Below are 25,908 nucleotides of genomic sequence, written 5' to 3' on the forward strand. Positions count from 1 at the left end.
CACATGAAAAACCAAAAAGACACCAACTTTGGCCAAAACACACAAATGGGTCACAATATCTAAAAATATGAGGAAAAGGGGGGGTCAATTGCTTAGCGCACCCAGCAAATTGCTTGTGCACCCAGATGGGCAATTTTAATATTATCCTTCCATAAAACTGATACGGATTGCAAATCCATAAGCCCATTACAGATTAATTTTGATCTAATAATGTATTTTTTTACATATATAAATTTTTATTAAACCTATGATTTTCATAAAAATTTATATATGTAAACAAATTAATTATTCGATCAAAATTAATTGTAATGGACTTACGGATTCGTAATCCGTATCAGCTTTACGGAAGGATAATATTAGAATTGTCCATCTTATGTTGAGTGCACAAACAATTTGTTGGGTGCAGAAAGCAATTGCCAAATGGGGCATGTGAGACTCACCCTACCCATTGGTCCAAACGGTAGTTCATCATCTTTAGGGTCTCATCTTTGATGAGTAGGCTGAATGATCTGAAGCATTAAGAGGGGAGAGGAGAAAATGTTGCAGGAAATAGGTTTGCGGTGAGAGTAACTCAAGAATAAACCCTTGATGACAACTTTAATGCTATGCGAAGCATGGCTGAGTTTGGTGGCAAAAAGTTGGTGAAATATGTGGGGTCTAGAGTAAAGAGAACAAAATTAGAGAAGGAAATGAATTGCGTTGATGGAAGAAACACATACTTGCTTCTACTTTTTCTTCCTATTTTGGACGTAGAAATGAATAGCAACGTGAAGAGACGAAGTGAATGTTTAAGGTAGCACATGATAATTGTCTTTCCTTAGAAGAATTGTTGTTTTCTTCCCAAAGAAGCATTCATATTTGTCTTTTTGTTTATTTATTAATGACTAATATTTGATGCTCATAACTATTTGAAAAGAAACAATTGTCTTCGTCTAGGAGTAACTAAGAATATTTTGCATCAATTAAGATGGGGAGAGATAGACTCTTTCTACTTTTGCAAAATTATTTTCACTTACTAAAGTTTTGTAAAGAGAATAGGATATTCTAATTCTAATTTCAATTTTTTTATATTTTCCTCACTTCTTCTTTACCTCATGTTCAATCTTTCTTGTCTCTCATTAAATCTTGTCCACTATTTGTTTAGCTTTTGCTAGAGATGTTGAAATTGTTTGAACCAACCACTTCGATTTGAATCTACCCGATGAACTGTAAGTCTTGTACTTTAAAATTTGTGCACGAATTAAATCTAGACAATGTTAACCATGTTCGATCATGGTATGATATAGAGTTAGCTCATAAAAGTAGCAATAGTTGGACTTTCACTGAATTTGGGCCTTGTCTATAATCCCTTTCTCACATTAATTTCGCGATGAAAAATGAGTTACGACCTTTAAATTTTAAAAATGAATTAAGGTTAGACCTTTTTAGCTTAATAGGATCATGGTTAAATATGGATTTATCGTGTAAAAAGCTTCTACAAAATTAGACTTTGAACAAGCTTAGATATCAATTTTGAAGTTTTAATCAAATCAGTTTGATGATTTTTAACAAATTCCTACTGATAATGAAAAGTATTAATTATAGTGTATATGTTGCTAGCATTTCTCTAATAGTAATTAAAAAAAGTTGCAGCAACCAACAAAACGGAGGGCAAAGAAATTTTTTTTTTTCTAACCTTTTATCTTTTTTAATTTATTCTTCTATAATTAACATGTATAATTAACAAAATAATTAAAAAGATTTTAATTAAATAATTAAAAATGAAAATAAATAAAAAATAGAAAATAAAAACCACGTTTAAAAATCATATCTCCAAACTTAACTTTTCAATGTCACTAGAAAAGAATTTAATGTTAGATTTTTTTAAAATTTTTTGTTGCTCATTAGATTCACTTTTTAAGTAATTTTGAATATGGTTGTAGTGTTTTTTTATTCAAATATTAGTTGATTTTATAATTTTCACGTACATGAATTTGTTGAAACAATTTTCACGTCTCTAATTAATCATAATAAGTTTCAAAATTATGCTATAAAATTAAAAACAATCATTATTACCGAAAGATATTTGGCTGATAAAAAAATTGTTTCAGGAGGATAATCTCTATTCACTTTAAAAATATAAAAAATTAAATTAAACTTTTTAAAACATAAAAGATTAAACTAAATATAATTTAAAAGATAAAGAACGAAAAGTATATTTTAAGAAGAAGAAGAAAATCCACATTTGAGTCTTATTTCTAGGCATGACAACGGGGCCCAAACCCGTGGTGCCCACCCCAGATCCGTCCCGATTTTGACGAAAAAAATCCAAGTTGATTGGGATCGAATTCGGGGTTCGGATCGGGTTTTCTCCGATAGCCAAATTCGGGTTCGGGGTCGGGGATGAGATTCTCACTACCCGTCCCGAACCCGTCCCCAAACCCGTCCCGCTAATAATTAATATATATAACACATTGAAATATGAAACTATTGGATTAAATTTTATGTTAGTGTTAGATTGAATTTTATGTTTTATTTAAAATTATATTTTTTATTTTATGAAAATTATATTTTTTAATAAAATTTTATAAAAATGTCGGGGCGGGACAGGACGGGGAAAACCCAATCTCCATCGGGGACGGGGATGGGGTGTAAATATACACCCCCATCAGTTTCAGGAGCGGGGACGGAAAGGGAAATGGGGAGTCGAGAACGGGGGTGGGGTAAACAAAACTCGACCCCGACCCATCCCGTTGTCATGCCTATTTATTTTCTAATGCAAATGTGGGATTTCCAACTCTGGATTTATTGTAATTTGTTAACCCAAGCAAGAGCAGTGAGGCATTTTCTTCATTGGATGATTGGGACATGTAATGGAAGAAAGTTTAGTCAACTAGGAGATTTCAAGCAGAATAATTTTTTTTTAGGTATCTTTTAATTGAAAGTTAACAATTAATCTTTCAAAATATTGGAGGAATTAATTTCTTCCAATAAATATTTTTTTTTCATACAGATATTAAAGATCGAACTCATGGTTATATGTTTAAACAACAACATTATTTCAAATGAATAATTTAGTTGACGAAACAAACGAAGGAAGGAGCCACGATTGGGTTGCGTGTTTTCCTCTTTTCACATGCCCTGTCCTTGTGGGCTGTCGCCGCAATGTCCACACCGCACTGTCCCAATCTCACAATTTAACCAAAAAAAAAAATCTAAGATGCCCACTTCATTTTAGCTTTAAATATGTGTAAAATGTAAATTGCGTGGAATTTGGACAGTAGTTATTTATATATAATGTTATTTCACACATAAAAGTATTAAATTAAGTATATATAAAGAAATTAATAAATTTTTATGTAACAAAGTTATATTAAAAAATAGGCACTATAATTATACACAGCCTGGCCTTCCATGATTTTATCAAAATTTATAATATTCTGTATTTATAAGTTGAGTTTAATTTCGATATATTGATTAGTTGAGATGGAGCTACATTAGCTTTAAGCAGTAATGCTCCCAAATTTTTTTTATTTTCTTTATTTTATGTACAATTTTTTCTATGTATAAGACGAAAAGCTTTATTAAAATTTTCTTTATTTTGTATGTGAAATTCTTTGTTTATAACCGTTTGACATATATGATGTGCAGATGTTTTCAAGTTGTATTAATATTAGTCTAAATATAACTTTTCTAAATTAAGCAAACCTACTTCAACATGTGAAATTTGTTTGTAAATATCCACAAAATCTTAAAGTTTAATTTACTTTCTTTTTAGCCAACAATATATTACATATAAATTTGCCTTATATGTAACTCTATATTAAAGGATTATAAGAATTCTGGATTCATAAAATGATTGTATATATGATATAGTTGTGCATTACATGTTGTACTCATTAATTTATTGAAACCCACTTTCTTCGTTTTTGTTTGGACCCACCAATCCAATATTAATACCACTACTTTTTCTCTTAGTAATTAAATATACCTAATTCTCAGAATCCACAAATGACCTATAATCAAACCCCCCACCCCCACTTGATCCCCTACCCTCCCCCTCTTGTGCCTATCATTTGGATATTTATTATTTAATCCTTTGGTCCACCCCCCACTTTCAAGTCATGTTCCTCCCTCCTTTTTTGACCCAAACCCTTTCTTTTTTCTTCCTTCCAATACCGCTATAGGTTTGTTGTGACTTTGATCGTATAATTAGCTTAGCTCTCTTTGTCAACTAAGCGGTGTGATGATGGCCATGGAAGGACAACAACCACAATCATCATCAGAAAATGGGAGAGAATCAGAGGATTATGGAGAAGAAGGGAGAGAAAAGGGTCCTCATCCTCTTGCTCAAGCTGGAACTGGCTCTTTCCCTGGAGGCTTCATTGGGAAACATAGGTTGCAAGCAGCCATAACCAACCTCAATAACCAAATTAGTATTTTGCAGGTCAACTCTTAACTCATCATGCCTCTTATTTGTGTCAATTTGGTGATCCAATTTATTTGAATATTTTTTTTTCATCTTAATTCTCTTAGAAGAAGAATTTGATAGTGAAACTATGTTGTTAATGCAGGAAGAGTTGAAAAAAGTTGAAACAATTGGTGAATCCTCCACCGTTTGCAAGGAGTAAGCAAAGCCAACATATACAAGACTACGATGTTTTTCTTTCTTATGGTTCTTCAAGCCTTAGAGAGTTAGAGTTTAATTATTTTAATTATATATTGTTCATAATCTAAATTGATGCTCCATCCATTTGTGCTCTTGCAGTTTAATTTCAAGCGTTGAATCCACTCCAGATCCTCTCCTTCCATTGTAAGAAATTAATCCTCTTGATGTTCATGATATTTTAAGGATCCAATGTTGCGTTTGGGTGTTTTTTAATGTACTAATAAAGAAAGCATATATTATATTCTTAACAAAAAAGTAAAAAAGAAAGGGTATGAATTGATGACATGTAAATTAAATGTTTGCAGCACTAAAGGTTCGGTCGATGCGGGTTGGGATCGATGGTTCGGAGGTGCCCACCACTCTCGAAATCACAAACGTTGGATTTAGATATTTTGTTTTGCATTTATTTATATTTTTTGGTTACTATGAACATTTAATTTAAAATTTACCTGCTTGTGATGGAAACAAAAGGGAGATTCTAATGTAATACAGTGATAAATGAATTACATGTTCTTTCAGTTTTTATTGATTCGCTTTTCTTTCCAGAAAAAGAAAAACATGATGATTATAAATGAACCGAAATTCCTTCTTTAGTGTTTTATTATTTTATTTGATACTTCTTCTGTTTTGTTTTCCAGCACTTTTTGTTTCTTATTTGGCCATATATACTTGTGTTATAACGATGACTAGATAGCTGTTGCTCTATTTTTAACTCGATTAATTAAGGAGAAGAATAAACATTCTTTTCTTAATTATTATGTATTATATAAGTTTCTTATCAATGACAAAGTCTAAACAATTGTCTGAACTCTTAAGAGGGTGAGGACCAAACACATATATAATATCGCTCTTTCTTTTTTTTTTTACTTCATTTTTATTTTTATTTTATTTTATTCTGTCTAGATCTATCTTGTATGGTACGGTTTTATCATTTAAACAAAATTTCCCAACAAGTAAAGGGTGAATTCATTTTATGAGGAATATAAATTTAATAAAGATTTAATTAAGTTTTTACTCCTCTAAAAAATTTCCATTTTCTTGTTTTTAATATCGCTCTTTCTTTTTTAATATTTTTTATAAAATAAGTTATCTATGAAACATTTTTTTTATTATTAAATAGTCCCTTCAAATATTTGAGACTAAACGAGCAAATCATGACATTTAGAGGGAATTAAATGAAATGAGAAATAATTATTATAAAAAAATCATTTAATAAAGAAAGAGAAATTTGGTTATAAACTAACAAGGTAAAGTAGTTTATAATTTGTTATTCAATCTATCAAATATGATAAGTTTATTGACTTTTATAATAATTTTTATAAAAATCATTAATAATAATTTATAATTAATTGACAGTGTAAAATTAATTGTTTTGTACTTTCAAAACATAGACCATTAAACTCATAAAGAAAATATTTTATACAAGACTCACATGAAAAAAAATTAAAAATAGAGAACTAAATTAAAATATCCTAAAAGTTTTAGGAACTATAAACTTGATTAAATCTTAAATTTATAGAGTTCATAGAAAAATATAAGAAAAGAAAAGAATCATAACATGCCCACGTCCTCCAATCTTTCCTCTTTATTTTATGATCTATTACTTACCTTTAATTATCATTTAAGATAGAGTAAATTATATGGACCGCTTGAGATTTTTACTTATTACACTTATACTCTTATGTTTTGTCACCTTATAAAAAATCTCCTAATTTATTCACTCATATAACACCAAACACCCATTCCCTCCACTCGCACCCCATGTGTTTTCTACAAATTGCGCTTGATACCCTAATGTTAATTGTTGTTTTTGGTTTTAGTCCATGATACATAGAACTAGTGCATCCATAAAACTCCCACCAAAGTCTCATTGTCATCACCATTGTTTGAATTTTCAATTGCATGACTATTCCTCTCATGAATTCTAGTATTGTAAACTTCAAGAGAGATATGCACCATTTTCAATGGCCACAACAAAAACTCTCTAGGACATGAATCAAAAAACAACTAGCCTTGATCTACACCAACTTTCCATATCCAATAGGAAAACTACATGGGTGAAATCCATAACTTGTTCTAGTTTTGAGTAATGACTTGATCACAAACCTTCAACTTCATGTATCCAATAGGGTCTAATATAAACCCCTAACACTCACTTGATGTTGGATCCACTCAAAAGCCTTGCCCAAATAGTAAAAAAGAACAACTTAATTACAAACTCTTCATGACTTCCTCACATGGTATTCACAACATTGGTACCAAATACAAGCTACTAGTTGGTGTTATAACATGTACCTACAACTTGGATAGCTCTAAAACAATTTTATTGAAAGCTCTTTCGCTACTTGTAGAACATAAAATCCCACCAATGTCCACTTCCACAAAATCAAAGGGTTCAAGCTAGGGTAAACCATGTTATGGGTGGTACATGATGAATCACTTAAAGTAACCTATTGTAATAGGTCACTTTAACTTGCTAGATTTAAATTTGCATATTTCATAAATAGTCCCTTAAACTTTTATTTTAACATAACTTCTTTATCTTCTTCCTGCTCGTCAATTCAACTCCATCATCATTTACCTTCAAGTGTGGTTTCAATTTCAAACTCTAAGATTTTTTCCATCTAGTTTCAGCTTTTGTTTCCTGGTGCATCTTCAGAGCATCTATCTGGAATGAATCGGTCTCTTAATAAGGAACAATGAATAGGTCTTTTAATTAACACATGATTTGATTTTCCTCTACCTCCTATTCTTGTTACTTAAATGTAACACATACATAAGTCAGTGGTATATTGTAATTGATGTCTCAATGTTCATTACAGAGCTCATGCTCCACGATTAGTATCCTTTTATATGGCAATACATCAAAATACGTGGAAAATCTGTAAAAATATTTATCAATAGCTAAATAAGGACTTAAATTGCAAGCCAACATAAAGAGTGATTTAGGTACCAATATAACAACAAAGAAGAACAACCTTTTAAGAACCAGACTGGTCAATCCGACCAGAACCCAATGGGAACACTCGTTCAATTTGCTAAGAGGATTGGAAATCTATCAGAATCGATGTGACTTGGGTTGATCCAGGTGGGTCTTTGGTTGAACTAGGGTAGGTTTTTGGTCAAATCACACAAGTTTTTGGTTGAGTCGAGGTGGATATTTGGTAAAATCGGGTGCTGCTATTTAAAAAAAAATTATGAACTTTTTCTATGTTATTTTTTGTGAACATATGATTATTTTTAAGACAATGGATGTTTGTTTGTGTTTGAAACTTATCTATGGACTTGTATTGACATGAATATTGGTTGTTATTTGGGATATTAGGTATTTTATAATGACAATCATTTTAAATTTAGAGTATTGAATGATTAAATCATGTTAGCCATTGTTGGGAAAGATTTGAGAAATTCTATTCAAATAGGAAAGTTCAAATGATAGAAGGAGAAAAGATATCACACAAATTGCTAAGTTTATTGTGAATAACATAATTTATAATGAAGGGGTTCAAAGCGCTTTCAAGCTCACTGAATTCAAAATACAAAACCTCTTATAAAGGAGACAACAACTGATATCTAACCGAAAATGGTTACAGTAGAAGAAGAAAAAATAGAAAACAGTTACAATTACAACACAACCTATGTTAATGAACCACCATACTAGACTCTCCTTTCAACATGGTTAGACGCTCTATTGTACATGACTGGATGTTTTACCAGATTTCAGAAGATTGGACGACCAAAACAAAAGACAAGAGTATTGGACCAGACAACCAATGTTGTTGTCCACCCTATCTCTATTGTCCAACAATCAACAATTTTCACCTTGGTTCAATAACATTTCTGAACTACAAGTAACCCAGTTCATTTCTAGCAATCTATGTTAAGAAGATCTAGACAATGCATAAACTTGCTTCTTGGAATAGGCTTCATGAACATATCAACTAGATTCTCTCTCATATCAACTTTCTGAACTTTGACCCTCTTCTAAGTACAGATGAATTGGTATATAATGTCAATGTGCTTAGTCCTTCCGTGATGGAGTTGATCCTTGGCTAAACATATTGCACTCAAATTGTCATAGAAAATGATATCCTTTTCTGGTGGAAACCCAAGATTGCTAATCAGATTCTTCAGTCATATCCCTTATTTTGTTGCTTCTGCCAGAGCTATTTACTCTGCCTTTATAGTGGATAAAGTCATTGTGGGATGAAGTGTTTCCTTCCAACTGATAAGAGAGTTGTCAATGGTGAATGCGTACCCCATCACAGATCTCCTTGCATCCAAATTTGCAACATAGTCAAAATATGAGTAACCAACGAAAGCATAGAACGTGTCTCCATGATAGACAAGTTCAACATCAGTTTTACCCTTAAGGTAGCTACATATATGTTTCATAGCATTCCAATGTTCCTTCCTAGGTTTACTCATATACCTACTCACCACGTTGATTGCTCATACTAGGTCTGGTCTTGTGCACACCATTACATGCTATAGACTATCTACAACACTCGCATAAGAAACACAAGACATGCATTCCCTTTATGATTCTAACTGAGTGGTATTGAGTTCAGTGAGGTGAATGGACACTATCAAAGGAGTACAAACTGGTTTTGTGGATGTCATCCCAAAACCATTCAACACTTTCTAAATGTATTCTTTTTTACATAAGAAAAGCTTTTTCTGGACTCGATCCCTCTTAATCTCTATGCCCAAAATATTTTATGCGGCTCTCAGATCTTTAATCTTAAATTCAATACTGAATAGTGACTTCAGATTCTGAATTTTAAACTTGTCTTTAGATGTTATAAGTATGTTGTTTACATAAAGTAACAAATAGATGTGGGAACCATCCTCCACCTTACTATGATAGACACGTGAATCACAAGGACTCCTGATGTACCCATAAGAAAAAATGAACTCATCAAATCTCTCGTACCCCTGGCTTGGAGATTGCTTCAGCCCATAGAGTGACCTTTTCAACCTATAGACATAATTTTTCTTCCCTTGCACCTCAAAACATTAAGGTTGTTGCATTAGAATGTCTTCCTCTAATTTTCCATCAAGAAAGGTTGTTTTGACATTGACTTGCTCTAACTCCATGTCCAAAATTGCTACAAGAGCCAATGAAACACGTATTGAAGTGTGTTGAACTACTGGAGAGAAGATCTCGTTGTAGTTCACTCCTTCCTTTTTACTATATCCTTTTGCTACCAGACGTGCTTTATACATGATGACTTCATCACTGGACGACTCAGATTTCTTCTTGAAAGTCCACTTCCACCCCACTATTCATCTGCCTTTAGGTAATTCAACTAAATCCTAAGTTTGATTTTTTGAAGGGATTACATTTCTTAATTAATAGCCATTGTCCACTCTCCAACTTCAGAATAGGAAATTGCCTCTTGATAAGTGGTCGGTTCTAATGAATTGATTTCTTTTGCTACCCGTAGCGCAAAGACACTATATTATCAAAGTCATATCTTTCAAGCGCTTTGATTTGTCTTTGATACTTTCTTGGTGTTATGGTTTTTCCCTGCTTCAGATGGTTCTGACTTGTCTAATCAAACTCCTCAATTGGTGTTGAATTCTAATGTTGAGGTTGCATTTGAAGTTCCTAATCAATCTCATTAGGTGCTTCAAACTTCTTCTAATCACTAAATTTTTTATTGTGGGGCTCTCAAACTTCACCAACTTAGTGGCATCCTTAGCTTTTCCTGAATCTTCTTCAGATTTAGAATGAAACATAGAGAGTTCATCAAAAATGACATTTGTGCTCACAATGACCTTTCTTCCCGACGGCAACCAGATTCTAAATCCTTTGACTCCATCTCCATAGCCCATAAAGACACCTTTCTTGGCTCTAGGCTCCAGCTTACTTTCTCTTACATGATAATATGTTGGACACTCAAACACCTTCAACATTGAGTACTCAACAGGTTTGTTAGACCATACCTCAATAGGTATCCTGAAATCTATGGCAGTGGACGATGAACGATTCACGAGATAACATGTGCTAACCACCTCAACCTAGAAAATTTTATTCGACCCTGAATTGGATAACAAGGTCTTGTTCATTCTTTCAACTACTCTATTCTGCTGCAGAGTATAACGTACAGTACGTTGTCTTGCAATGTCTTCACCCTTACAGAATTCATTGGGTTTTGTAGAATAGAATTCCAAGCCATTGTTAGTCCTAAGACACTTCCTTATCTTTCCTATTTGATTCTTCATAAAAATAATCCAATGCTTGAAACATTTGAAAGCTTCATATTTCTACTTCATCATGAATACCCATGTCATCCTGGAGTAATCATCGATGATGGAGAGGAAGTACCTTGCCCCTCCCAATGATGGAACTCTCGAAGGCCCCTAGCAGTCAGAATGGATGTAGTTCAATATGGCCTTTGTAGTGTGCACATCCTTTAGGAATTTCGTCCGGTGTTACTTCCCATAGAAACAATGCTCACAAAATTGAAGAGGTTCCACCTTATGATTTCCAAGTAAGTCTTGCTTGTTTAGAATTTCAAGTCTTTTTCACTCATGTGGCCTAAACATAGATGCCATAGAGAATTATCATTGGACGCATGTCTCCTAGCTTGTGAAATAGTTGAGACAAATCCTGTCATAGTGGACCCTTGAAAGTTCCTTGCTTAGTCCTCTGTATTACCATAGACTTCTCTTTCCCTCTTATTTGTATAACTTCACTTTCAACCAAGCCAGAAAAACCTTTTGAATCCATGGCACCCACAAAAACTAGATTTTTCTTAAGCCCTAGAACATGACAAACCTCGATTAAAGTTCTGACAATCTCATCATGCATTTTTATTTGTATAGAACCTATACCGACTACCTTGCAAGGAGCATTGTTACCCATAAGTACACTTCTCCTCATATGTTACGAACCCATTTTTGTGTGGACACATATGATAAGAACAACCTGAGTCTAGTACCCATTGCTCATAATATTGTTGTGGTTGTTCACCAATAGCTACAACCAAATCGTTTTCTGATGAGGAATCATCTAAACAACAACAACTAAATCTTTCTTTGCCTTCTTTAGGCAATCCTTCTTCCAATGACCAAGTTCTTTGCAATAATTGCATGTCTTTTGGATCAACCTTGCTCTTCTTGCTACCTTTGTCTTTCTTCTTCTTCTGCCCTCTAGCAGAATCAGTCACCGATAATCCAAACGCAAAGGCTTCATCATCATTCCCAGACACTTTCTAATAAAGCTCTCTGGAATAAAGACTAGACTTGACTTGACTTCTTCAAGTGTAATGGAGTCCTTGCCAACACTAGGGGAACTGACAAAATTCTTAGGAAGGAGGGAGAAAGGCTAACAAAATTATTGCCATATCTTCTTCTTCTTCTAACTTGACATCAATGTCACGGAGCTCCAACAGAACAGAGTTTAACTCATCAAGATGTTCTTTCAATGATGTACCTTCTCTCATTTGGATTATTGCAAATTGATTTCATCATGAAGAGTTTCTCCAACTTGACTCATAACACAGAGACAATTTTCTCTTCAGAAACTTCATAAAGAACTTCATCAAATAGCAACAGAAGAATCAATGAGTAAGCTTTTTCATCATGCAACTCAAGGACTAACTTATCAACCTTTGATGGTTGACTGGAGATACATGTCCAAATTCCTTGTTCTTTCAACAAGGCACGCATCTTGGTGCACCAGAGGTTAAAGATATTCTTCCTTGTGTTGACCATTTTCTTGTCAAAACTTGAAGACGCAGCACAAACATATTAGAATGGTTGATCTCTGATGACTTGGAACCACCATAAAACAAATGTAGAACTAATCTCAATCGAAGCTCTAATACCAATTTGTTGAAAAAGATTCAAGAAATTCTATGCAGCTAGGGAAGTTCATATGATAGAAGAAGAAGGGATATCACACAAATTGTTAAGTTTATTGTGGATAATGGAATTTACAATGAAGGGGTTCAAAGTGCTCTCAAGCTTATTGAACCTAGAATACAAAACTCCTTATAAAGGAGATAACAGCTAACTGTCCAATTGAAAATGGCTACAACAAAAAGAAAAAAACAGAAATAGTTACAATTAAAGTTGCAACACAACCTATGTTAATGAACCACCAGACTGGATGTTCCCCTCTATGTGACTAGACACTTCACCATATTACAAAAGATTGGATGACCAAAACAAAATACAAGAATACTGGACTAGACGACCAAAACAAAATACAAGAATACTTAGTTATATTATTTTTTTTTATTTTTTTAATATATATCAAGTCAAACCAGTTCAACTAGTAAGACTCTGATTCAACCAATGACCCATTAACGCAGCGCCTCAGCCGGTTTAATGACTGATTTTATTCTTAAAACATTGAGAACAACAAAGCACTTGTAATTATTAATGGAAGACAAATGGTTAATGGATGATTAAAATGGCTATGCAACCACTAAAGACATTGACACTACTTGTCACGCCAAATCCCCACATCAACTACCATGTGACCACCATCACTTGCAACCTCCTTTCACCACGAGAATATAAATTTGACATGATTCCTTGTTGGGTCGTTGCAAAGAAACAAATGCAAAGGAAACAAGCCATGAAAAAACATATTCTAGAACTTTGGGCTCTGAGACCTCAATGTTGAGATCAACAAACATATGAAAAAAATCACAGCGGTAGCATCACCTTTGTGACCTCAATAACAACATCATCAACTTGCCAACCTTGCATCTACAAACTATTATGACTATTGTGACAATGAAAACTTTGTGCTTGAGCATCTTGAGGCCTAGCAGATGCTATGGTGCAAGGGCTCATGATCTAGAGGTGGCGACGAATGGATGTGGAGAGGAAAAAGGTGAGAAGAGGGTGAGGGACGAAGAGGTTAGGATAAAGAAGGATGGAATTGTAATTTAAAGAAACTTTCCCAATCATTTGCAAGTAAAAAATTATAAATGTTTATTACTATATGATTATAACTAACAATATAACATCGTGGTTCGGTTCACTAGTGAATAGTGAACCACCCATAATGTAATTCACCCTAGAATTCACCAAGACAAGGATGGCTAGTTGCATGCTAGACTGCAAAAACTAGAGAGTGTCCAACTCATTATATTCAAGTATTAACAGAAAATTACTAGTAGCTTAAGCAACTAATCTTGCACACACAATCCTAGCAAATGTTGAAAAATGATTTGCGAGATGAAAGTCTTAATCCAAAAGGTATTTTAGTACAAGAATCTGGTTAAATTGATAACCAAGTTTAATTAACCGGAATGGAGGTGGTGTCCACCTGTAGAGATTCTAACACCAAAGTAAGAAACCAGTAAAGATCAATTAGTATGAAAAGAACATACTTGAGAAAGAATGGGGTGATGGTGTATATATAAGAGTTTGAGATGTGAAATCTTTGGTGGTCCATAGGCGTCAACAATGTAGCTACCGTCAAAAAGGCCATGTCGTGGGAAGATGGGGGAGTGGATCACACTGCGTTAAAGGCCAATACACACAAGACCCATGCCAATGTCGAAGAGGTACTCAAGTGATTCAATATCAAGGTGCTAAGACAAATGTTGGTTATATATGTAGTCTGGAGTTCAAACATAATTTAGTGTTTGAAAATGTTACAAGTTAGTAAAATAAACTTTCTACTATACACTTCTATCTTTAAGAAATACACAAATATTAAGATCTTAGCCTCAATTTTTTATAATAGAAAGACTTCGTTGTAAATAATTTGCAAGATCATAACTACTTGACTAGCAAGGAAATACATGCCAATTGATATTGAATTAACTAGTACGGACTAATGCACTATGCATGTAATTCATTAATTTGATTACCACTGCTCAAAATCCCTCGTATTAGGCTATCTAAAAGTGCAAGTGACATACCTTCACTTTTAAATGAGGTAGCTAGCTCAACCTTCGAGCATTTGCTCACACACACAAACCAAAACAAAAAGAGAAACATTCCAAAATTTGCCATTATCTTGGCTTTAGGACCTGTATGTAAAGTTCAGGCACATAGATTTACATAATTAAATCGCACCACCCTCTTCCTTTTCTCACTCGATTTTTATCTTTAGAACTTGTATATACACTAATGTTAAAGATGATACCACTGAAAGTGCTCTTCCTAAACCACCTGAGATGAAACGTTCGATGTTAAGAGTGTTCCACGAAATCCTGCCTCGGTATGTTGTGTTTCCATTTCCTCATCACAAAGCTCATCTGCAAAATACTAATATGACAATTTCTGTATACATAAGGAAAAGTTAATCGCGTACTAGTATAAAATAGCATACCTGCAATATCTCGATTTTCATGGATCTCGGAGTCCCTCACAATAATCTGATCTCCAGCAAATATGTTTGCATCCACAAGCGTAGCATATTCATTATCAACATCAATTGTTCTATCACCTTTTTGTAGTATCTGGTTTTCTTTGACAACCTGCATGAACAACTATCAGATGTAAAAAAAATGATACATTATGAAGCATTAAATTGATTGCAGCAAAATATATATACACACACTAATTTACAAAATCACCCCCACCCCAAAAAATAAAATACTGAAGGTACTTCATTAGTATAATCTAGTGATAAAAGTGAATAAAAATTACACAACCACACCCATATGTCATTTCCTTTGGGTAAAGTGTAAACCTACTAAGTACTAACATGTTCTCTTGCATGTGTCAACCAAAATATCTACGACAGATGTGATTGTTAGAGGTGGAAAAATTGGGAGGCGGAATATTTAAAATAAAAACTGTCCAAGAAATCAGAATGGTAGCTGAATAGAGTACTGCTGATTTATAACAACAAACCCAGGGTCTTCTTGTAGCATGAAAAGGAATTGAAAGTGATTTTCACAAAGCAAATAAATCATGTTTTTTTCCATCCCATTCTATTTTCAGTTTAACAGTTCGAAATCCCTAATTTCTGTGTAACCATCCAAGTCAGTTTCAGCTCACCTTGATATGAAATGCTTTCACAAAAAACAAAAAACTAAATACAAATATGATGGGGATTTCAGCATAACGATAAGCATATAGCACAAACTTGTCTTACCGCAAAGGATTCCCATATCATCATTTTCAGCTGGTAAATAGATGTTGAAGCAGAAACTTTTAGACTAATGGAACTCCCATTTTTAGTCTTCCGGGAACGTTTGGAAACCCGCCTGTCTATTTCAACAAAGCCCTTTGAAGCCTCTAAGATTGATTTAGGGACCTCCTTTCCACGGACAAGAATTACACTAATGTCCTGATTGCAATAGTTAAGTTTCTGCATTAACTCACAGCTTTCCTTTTCTCCAACGCAACTTTCACAAACCTGCATATTAAGAAGGGGGGGTTATAGTTCAAATGAAAACTAAACAGGGAAGTTTCTACTTTCTAGTAACAACATAAGTAGGTTAAAGTTATTAGCTATGTGGGAGCAAATATGGGACTGGACAGTGGACAGTCAGATAGACCCAGCCAAATAAAATAAAACTATACAATTATTAATTCAACTACAATTTTATTTTCAGTCTAGTTACATAAACACATCTGGAAGTAGCTTTTTGAAGACATGATTCCTTTCATTCAGAAACATGCAATACACACAAAAACAAAAGGGTTATCGTGCTATGCATGTGCTGAAAATAGCTAACAGGAAAACTAGAAAAATAAAGGACATCGCCTTTCAAGCCAAGGTGAACTACACATTCATTCATATATATCAACAGAAAATACCATTTGGATTATTTGAAGAATATATGCAACTTGTTTCCACCATTTCCCATGCAAATTTTTTAAAATAAGAAACAAAATGAATGCATACACAAGGTGATTTCTTGTAATTATTAATAGAAACAGAAAATGAAAACAAAATATTTCCACAAACCAAGCACAAAGTTAACTACTAAGTAACCAAGGTGCAAGAAAAGCAGGGTCAGGGCAGAAATAGCATATCCAACAGATTGTGGCAAAGTTTTAGATTACCTCAGGACAAGTCTTAATCACAATGTGTCCATTCCCACTTTCATTATTCACTTTATCCCAAGTGTTAAGTTGATCCTCACATATTGGCATCTCTCTGCAGGATCCAGTCAAAGCATTTTCTGAATCATTAACATTCTCAATTCTTGCAGATATTCCTTTGGTCTCAATACCACTCCATTCTTCACAGAAGCATTTCCAATCATTCTCAGATATGATGGTTAAGCCACTTACCTAGAATCCACAAAGTGAATAATTGTAAAACACACATAAGTCACATTGATACACAAAAACGGAGGAACAAAGAGGGAGCAAGTTGATATTGTGAACATACAATTTAAGAAAAAAGATTTGAAGCATACTAAAATTACTGAATTTAGTTTCTGCTAATAAAATAATGACATAAAACTGCAGGAGTGCATGTACATGTCACTTGACTGACTACATTGTCGAAATTCCTTCATTATTCTAACTTACAGAAGATTCTCTGGCAATTATAGCACCACGTCTGAAAACCAGTTCAGGAGGCCTTTCAATGAGCCGTGAATGCTGAAGACACAAAAAAAGGGGGAACAAAATTCATCATGAAATCACTATGGATTAAATTTGACAGTCTGGAGATGTCATACTACACATGAAGACCCAATCACAGTGACAATTTAAGAGTTAGAATCCACAGCTAAAATCCCTAGAAAAACTTTTCAAAGTAAATATTCTCATCATAATTGCATACCTAAAAAGCCAACTCAATATAACACAATGCTTGTTACTATAATAAGCTGAAACAAAAGCAACATGCACATAACATGACAAAAAAACCAAGGTGAGGTAACAATACCTTTTCACACATCAGTGAATCGATTACCCCATCTAAAGTTTCAGGTTTATCTGAATTCTTGACAGCCAAATTAATGTAATTTCTCCATTTTGAAATCCACGAAGAAGGAACTAAGAAATACTTGCAATGTAGAGAAAGCGGCATACTTTTACCAACAAATAATTTCTCATGATTTTGGCGTTGCATTTGTTTTACTAATCTGCATCATGAAAACAAAATTCATTTCAAAATTTTCTATATCACTTTCATATTAATATAAAATGTACAAAAGAGACCTCAAAGAGTCCTCCAAGCAAGCCTCTTCAGATAATTCATCACTGCATTGGGAACACCTTCTGGAGTCTAAAGGAAAAGTAGGGCAACCTAGAGGATCATCAGGTTTTACAGAAATGGCATCTTTATATAAGAAAAGCCAGAAATCCTCAGGAACAAGCAACCGCTTAGCACCAACAGCTTGCTCAGGCATAAGTTGCCCATGTGGACAACAAATGGCTGCTGTTGGTCCAGCATCAGCTTCAGATGGAGCATCAACAACTTTTCTTTTCCACCATTGCTGCAACCTACAAAATTAAACGCGTCAGCATAACAGATTTTAGTATTGCTACTTTTGAACTATCCTAACAGCCTAGAGAATATAATGCAAAGAAATTAAGACTGAGCAGAACAGGTGATAGATTTCTCTAAGACTAAACCTGGCAAACTCTACTATTTCACAACAAAACAGAATACTTATCCACACCTCCTCTTATCCCTTTCTGAAGAAGCAGAAATGGCAGAAAAAAAGTTTTGCATTCATACCATGGTCTAGACACATAGTACATTCCGTCTTCACAATTTCCATCGAGAATATCCCGTGCAAGTCGCTTCAATGATTCTCTTTGATCCCGATAAGTGTCAGCTGACACCACATTCTGAGCCCCATCAATCAGACAATCCCAACAACAGTCTTCATGAGAAAGAGTTGGTCCCCCACCATACTGAATTTTACAAGCCCATAAATGAAGTATATTATGGACATAATTTTAGCAACAATGGAAAAATATGAGGAGATATATATATGAATAAACCAAAAGTCTATAACCAAAAATCAACAGTTTCCAAACTTCTCAATTGAAGCTTAAACTTCCTGTTATTTTTAATACACTGTAATTCATTCAGACAAGCATACTGCATTCTCCTCTTTACTTAAACTCTATAATAACCTACTTCACAAAGACTTTCATTTATCAAAATATTTCACCTCCAGTCCTCCTTCAGACCCACATATGACAATAGTTTCCTAGGTAACATCACCAATGAGAACAAGCTAAACCTAGTGCTTGATGACAGAAACAGCCTGTTAATGCTGTTCAGAAACTCACGGGATAGTGGGATAGTGGGATACTAGTTGTCCTCTGCTAATGCTCCCTCTGATAAATCTTTTTATCATCTCTCCAACCAGTATTAACCATCACAATAAAAGAGGAACAAAAAATAATCACTTTCCAATTTATTCTTTCCCAAGCTACATTACTATTCTTTTTCATATTGATTTTAAAGAAGCTAAAGAATCAATTTTTGATATCATAACACATTGAGACTAATAAAAAAAGGAATCAAGTACTAAACGTACACTAGCTGACCTTAGACAATAATTTATCCCATGCTTTAGAAGATAATCGCTTCATTGAGGTAACCTTTGACACTGGGACTTTCCCATGTGAACATTGGATAGATGTATTGTCAAGAGCACTGCACTTAACATTAAGAAGTAAGTAACCTATAGATTAAGTGAAATAACTCCACCCCAATAATTGGCAGAAGGAACACTTGATCTAAAGGCGTGAAGGAAAGAACTTTGTCACATTTATTAAATAAACAGAATAAAACCTTAAATATTCAAGGCAAAATAATGCAATAGAAATTATGCACTAACATTGGAATAATGTTGTCAGCCCACTGGCGAAGCCAGTCACTACAAATCCAAAAATACGGTTGCTCCAGTGGTTGAGTAGGAGCTTCAGCTAAAATGGATCGAACTTCCTGTCTCCTCTCATTGATATGGCTCAATTCTAACTCTTTCCTATGTTTGTACTGCTCGCAAGAATCAAGATATGAAGCATTGAAATTTTGAATCTCTTTGCAAAAATGAGAAGGAAGACAAGCACTGTCTTGTGCAGTAACTGCATTGCCCTCTACTTCAAGGTTAGCACCATAAACGATTCCCCCCTTTTCACCAACATTTTTGCTATGCTTAAGATGGTACATCAACATGTAAGCATCACTAGATGAAAATGTCTCCACAAGCAAAGATTGCGCATGAGTGGCATCTAAACCATTACTGTCAGCTAGCATTGCTTCAGAGCAATTAGAATGAAGTACATCTGTCTTAACAGATTTAGAAGTAGAAGAAGTTCCTTCCCCAAATGGATGGCAACCCAAGTTAGTAACATTCTCGTCATCAAACTCCCACCATTGCCCAGTGTTTACATCCTTGATATGGGCAATGTAATGACCACTATTAACAGCAGTTCCTTTGTGAATCAGTACAGCTGACAAGTCATATATCAATTCAAACTGAGATGGCTCAGACAATCTATGGCGCATATCAAGTTCAGCAGGAAATGAAAATGCAGAAGTAACTTTCTTCTTCATTGTATTCTGTCAGTGGAAATAGAAGAATAAAAGACATTATCAGAAAGAAATTTAGTGTTACATAAAATAAGATATACTCCATAGGCATTTAGGAGATAAAAAATTACAGGGAAATAAAAAAAGATGGTGTAAAAAAAGAAAAAAGAAAAAAAAACCACTGTTACATGAAGACACCCAAAGAAAGAAAAAGCATGCAACCATTAACACAGTTTCTCTCTTCAGAAAACTACTCTTGCATGATCACTACTCAGAAAGAATTTCAAAATATATCCTATACAGGTATGCAAAGTAAATCAGGTATCTCTTCTTCATAACCATTCAAAGTTTGTTCTCTTTTACTTTAATAAAAGTTTAAACTTTATTAAGGAAGACAAAATGTCCTCCTAAGACACCAAGGAATACAAAAGGCAGAATTAGAAACAAGAAAGCAATGCTCTGATAAAGTATTTAGACCAAGATATTTGGTATAAATGGTGATACACACGCTGGAGGGACTTTTTCATGTATTTGATTTGAGGCTTTGGCATAGTTGAGTAAATTATATATCAAGGTTTTAAATAGCACTGCTATGGTAGCGTGGCAGTGCAGAGCAGCCCCTGACCACTACAGGGGATGCTGTAGCAGAGAGATTTATGTAATAACAGAGACATCAGTGTTTTTTGTTTTTTTTTTTTTGGGGGGGGGGTATCTTTTGGATTTCAATCTCCAAAAATGAAATTACAGTTTACAGTTGTAATAGTAGAGAAAATGATAAAGACATGGATTTAGAAGACCATAATTGATGATTCCTATCTAAGAAACTTGTAGTCGACTTTTGTTATTTATGTGCATGTTTTGTTTGACACCCTTAACTTTTTATTTTTGTTAATTATGAATGCCATTAATTGAGTAATTTTGATCATTTTTTAGAATTTTCAAAATAGCGGCTATCTAGCTATAGCATTTCTGGGGCCGGCCACTACATGCCACTATGCAGGATTTAAAAATTGTTACAGAGAGGGAGAGAGGCACATACAAATATGAGGCAGCTATCAGGACTCTGGTGCATATGAACTATGAGAACTCTAATTTTGTATGGCCAGAATTGTTTTCATGATTGTATAAGATAAAATCATCGACAGTTTCTAGAATGATCTTCCTTTACATGGATTTCCAGAGCACACTGCAGTAGATGCTTCAAGAGCTAGACAATGTTCATAAGTTTTTTTAATTCTGTAATGGCATATTTATTATTTTCATAAGTTCCCTATCATTCTCAATCTAATACAGTAATACTCATTTGAGTCATTTCTGACTTGTACCCAAAACAAAAGAATTATAATTAAACCTAAAGAATATGTAAACCATGAAAAATGCACAGAATTTAGTTGTATAATGCTCCCAATAATAACTCAAGTTTTTCCCAGTACCTGTGGAAGGAAGACATAACGTTTAAGTTGAAAATTAAGTACATCAGGCAATGTACACAGCTTGATGCTGCGAGTAGCATCAACTCTTGTTTTACATGACTCACAGAAATATTGATTGTCTCCATGAAGCTCTTCAATAGCAAGATAATCATCTAGGCTCTCATCTAAACCTTTCAGTCCCTTGATATTCAACTCTAACCCATAGAAGTCTTCCATTTTGGAAGAAGCCTCAGAGTCTCTTCCACATTGCGAACACCTGCAAAGAAAAGATAAAATTAAAAAATATGTAACAGTCATAAACACAACAACTACTGGTCACATACATATCTAATATGAATGTAGAAGATATAAGTAAATTATTTGGGATCATTTGATCATAAAATACCAGATTCACTTCTGACATATGAAGCACAGACACTTCAAGAAAGGCCGTGTTAGAAACATGCCAAACACTTCGTGTTAGACACTACACAACAGGACACTACAAAATAGACATGGACACATCAAATTTTGTTGTGCTGCTGCGTCTGTGTCACTGTCATGTCCTCTGTCCATATCAGTGCCAATGCATCTTAGCTTTTGACCGACAACGAGAAAAGGATTCTGAACAACCAGTACCATTAATTTTATCATCAATACCAAACGGTACTTAAAGACAAATGTAACAGCCAATTTAGTACAAAAAAAGATAATCAATAGTGTCATTTGGTAATATCAAATACATTGTCAGAGGAAACAAAAATCAAATATGCATTTTGCAGGAAGAATCTACAGCAGCCAAAAAACAACTATATTTTACATGCTAGCAACATGAACATCATTCCCAAGATAATTGTTCTTTGGGCATTTTCCTGTATTTTTAAGAAAAGTGGGAAAGGGAAGGATCAAAAATAAAAGAGGAAATTTCAACATATTTGACAAATCTATGATATTTCAACAGTGCCATCCCCACAAAAGTAAAATAAAATTAGTAGGAAAAAATAATTCTATATTATTCAATAAGTTACATACAATCACTGATTCTTACGTTGTCACATGAGACACACTTCCTCGAAAAAGATCTTGAACTATTGTTCTTGCCTTGGCAATTTTGGAATGGCTCAAACAACGCTCAAGTAATGACAGAAGCAATGTCAAGAACTCGTGGCTATCCTGCTGAATTCCATTGTCTAGCTCCAATGTTTTTACAAATGGAGAAGAATCTATGAAAGCCATTTTACTAGCATGCAAATGTACAAAAAGTTGAGTCAGTTGATCTAACACTGGTTGTTGTTGTAAAACATCCGGTTCTACAGAAAATATGCCTTCTCGGAAAGATTTATTCATATACAAGCACTGTAGTATACTGTTGGCATAGCATGTTGCGCCAAGATTTGTCAGACCTGCAGGTGAACTATCAGAAACACGAAGATCCATATTTGGGTCGGGACCAAGACTTTCGACAAAGTCGGCCATCTTCTGCCATAAACCAGACTTTCGGGTACCATTCGCAGGTGGAACCAATGCACAGAAGCAATTCGGGTTGTCTTTAGTATTAACACGACAGCCTGAACAGACTGGCTTCCAAATCATATACAGTTGATTCATATCATCTTCAGTCACCGCACCCGTTATGTGAATTTTCCTACACAATAAAACAAGCATGCAAAGGGTAACAATAAGCTCTAATCTCATTATATTTCATAATCTAAAAACCAAAGAACGTCTGCTAGTATTACCTCCATATGTCAGAAGTGCCACCACCATCATCATCCCCCTGTCTCTGCCTTTTATTTTTACTTCGAGTTGTTGGTCTAGTCATTGTACAATTATAAAACCTAACCCCTAAAAAAGGGACAGGAAACTAAATTCCTTGAGTAAAATGAAAAGATGAGCTAAGACAGTATTTCCACATCCATTTTTTTTAACTCTAATTAACAGCACAATTGAACCAAACTATATCAACAAACAGTTATATTAGTTTCATCTTTTTAACTCATGATCCAACACCAATTATTAGTATGCTAGCAATGAAACTAAAAAAAATGCAAAGTACAGCACAGGACAATACTGGTTCATTGCATATACTACCAATGAAATCACATTTTGTTACATAACAAATTACGTAGCAAATATCATTTAAAAACGAATGAACCTAAATTTTCGCAGAAAATTTTACACGAAACAGTGGCTAAATTTGTGTCTTTGCAAACACATTACCATAAGTTCATTTCTTCATCACCATTATTCATTGCACACCACAAAGAAGAAAAAATCAAATTACATAAATATCACAAAGAGCTTAAAAGAACACTAGAAATTCCAAACAGCCAAATCAAAAAAAAAAAAAAAAAATCAACGGAGAAACGAAGGCACAATGAAATTTGAAGCACACGTAAGATTCAATAAACAAAAAATTAATAATAAAATTAATCAAATACGAAAATATGATCCTAAAATCATTATATCAAGGCAGAGAGAATACTGTTGTGACGCTACCTGTAAGATCGAGAATCACTAAAAAAAAAAAAAAAGGAAGAAGAAGAAGAAAATACTATATGAAATCAAATAATTTATAGAATATTTTTTTATGAAATTAATTTTCAACAAGAATTAGTGATATGTTAATTGATAATTTCAGTATATTTTATTTTCTAGTAGGATGAATGAATGATTACCTTTCACAGAAGAAGGAAAAGAAAAAGAGGTTGCAGGGAATGGTGAAGAGTGAGAGTGACAGAGTGAAAAGAGGGAAAAGGACAATTGGTTCGTAATGGGCCAAGTAAAAGTATGTGTTGGTGAATTGAGGGATCAATTTTGAGTCACAGTTTTCCCTCCTTTTGTGCTGTGGCTGTGGCTGTGCTGTGCCTGTGGCAGAGCATACAGGCTACACTACACACCACACCTATATATTGCAAAAGGCGGTGGTAGTAGTACTTGTGGCATTCAGAGTGAGTCATTTCTTTGACACTAATTCATGTTATGTTAGTAACTTTGTTTTATGTGGGGAGTGGAATAGTAGTAATTATTATGAGTTTTCAGTTAAAATTAATATAAAACAAAATTATTATTCAAACACTTTTAAGATAATTATTATAAGAATGATTGTATATTTTGATCAAGGGTCTTGCTAATTGTAATCAAGAAATTAAATAAAAAAGTATTTATCCTATAAATCATAGGAGAATATCAGAATGATCGTGAACAAATTTAATTATTTATCTTCTAATAAAAATATTTTTCTAGTTTATGAGACTTTATGTGAGTTGACTCGTGAATAAACTAGACTCTCGGTAGATTTTATAAATTCTAAGTAAACTTGGTAGATAAGTTTATCACCCAGTCAATGAGTCAACAAGTTAAAAAAATTAGACCAAAATATAAGTCATTTTGGGTTATTTTTTATCCGTTTAATGTTCTAGTGTTCAACATACCTTTATTTAGTGTGTTATTCTTGAATAAAAAAATTCACATTTAATAACATCAAATACGTGTTCTCTACTAACATCAAATCCTTTATGAGAATGATCTATCACTACTATAACATTTGTAAGTTATTATCTAGTAGCGATGCATTACTAAACTATTTATTTAAGTATTTATTCAAGTATTGTGAAATTTATGATTTACTAGTTTGTTTTATTATATTGTTGAAATGTTTAATTGGAATGTTATTTATACTTAATTTGTTATTAATTTTATATGAAGTGATTCTTACGAGTTCACGATTCGGGTCTATGGAACTCTCACGAGTCTACGTAAACTCTCGAGTTTGATAACCTTGAGTGTATGCATTATATATTTTAGTTTCTTTACTATCAAATACTTAGAAACTATTTTCATTATAATTTTAAAAAAAATAGAATTTACCTTATATAATGATATATAATTGAATAACAGTGTAAAATATATATAAATCATTAATATATTATAATTCTAACTAGATTTGAGAAATTAATTCATCACACCATACACACAATTTAACAATTTTTTAATATAAAATTTGTAATTAAATTAATTTATAAACAAATTTAAATTTAAATTAGTTTTATCTAACTTTAAAATGAATAGGTACTAATTTAAAAGAAAATTTTAATACATTATTATAGATTTTTTTAATATTAATTTTCTAATTAAAATTAAAAAATTATTTTCATAATTTGCATTAACTTATTTTAGTGCAATTTTTATCATTGAGATAATATTATAATTTTAATCATAGAATAATATTCTAGGTTTTGCATTGTATTGTAAAATCACAACTCATATTAAATGAAGAAAAATCAATATGTCACAAAACATGTTCCTAAATAATTTTATTTTATTCCCATATTTTATTATTATTATTATTATTATTATTGCATGAATTTAATTTTCATATGTTGTCAAGTGTAAATAAATTTACA

The 25,908-nt window shown here is 33.3% G+C and overlaps 2 protein-coding genes across 4 annotated transcripts; one reads left to right on the top strand and one right to left on the bottom strand.

The window, feature by feature from the left end:
• Positions 1-4,069: 4,069 nt before the first annotated feature.
• On the top strand, positions 4,070-5,249 carry LOC114383712 (guanine nucleotide-binding protein subunit gamma 1-like). Its single transcript, XM_028343437.1, has 4 exons — positions 4,070-4,426; positions 4,554-4,606; positions 4,748-4,792; positions 4,954-5,249. The coding sequence occupies exons 1-4, from the start codon at positions 4,226-4,228 to the stop codon at positions 5,033-5,035; spliced, it is 381 nt and encodes a 126-aa protein (XP_028199238.1). The 5' UTR covers positions 4,070-4,225; the 3' UTR covers positions 5,036-5,249.
• A 9,153-nt stretch (positions 5,250-14,402) lies between these two features.
• Positions 14,403-24,419, bottom strand: LOC114384988 (ubiquitin carboxyl-terminal hydrolase 26-like). 3 transcript variants are annotated; one of them, XM_028344876.1, is made up of 14 exons: positions 24,181-24,419; positions 23,242-23,347; positions 22,551-23,147; positions 21,524-21,779; positions 19,396-20,120; positions 19,103-19,211; positions 18,279-18,457; positions 17,756-18,040; positions 17,481-17,679; positions 17,120-17,191; positions 16,646-16,876; positions 15,729-15,992; positions 14,958-15,105; positions 14,403-14,883 (listed from the first exon to the last, which is right to left on the bottom strand). In XM_028344876.1, the coding sequence occupies exons 2-14, from the start codon at positions 23,322-23,324 to the stop codon at positions 14,789-14,791; spliced, it is 3,243 nt and encodes a 1,080-aa protein (XP_028200677.1). In that variant the 5' UTR covers positions 23,325-23,347; positions 24,181-24,419; the 3' UTR covers positions 14,403-14,788. The 3 variants fall into 3 exon arrangements, with proteins under 3 accessions (XP_028200677.1, XP_028200680.1, XP_028200678.1); XM_028344879.1 differs by lacking the exon at positions 17,120-17,191; XM_028344877.1 differs by lacking the exon at positions 24,181-24,419 and having other exon boundaries at positions 23,242-24,138.
• Positions 24,420-25,908: the final 1,489 nt, after the last annotated feature.

This window comes from Glycine soja, chromosome 14 (assembly GCF_004193775.1).
Source record: "Glycine soja cultivar W05 chromosome 14, ASM419377v2, whole genome shotgun sequence".
NCBI classification, from domain to species: domain Eukaryota; kingdom Viridiplantae; phylum Streptophyta; class Magnoliopsida; order Fabales; family Fabaceae; genus Glycine; species Glycine soja.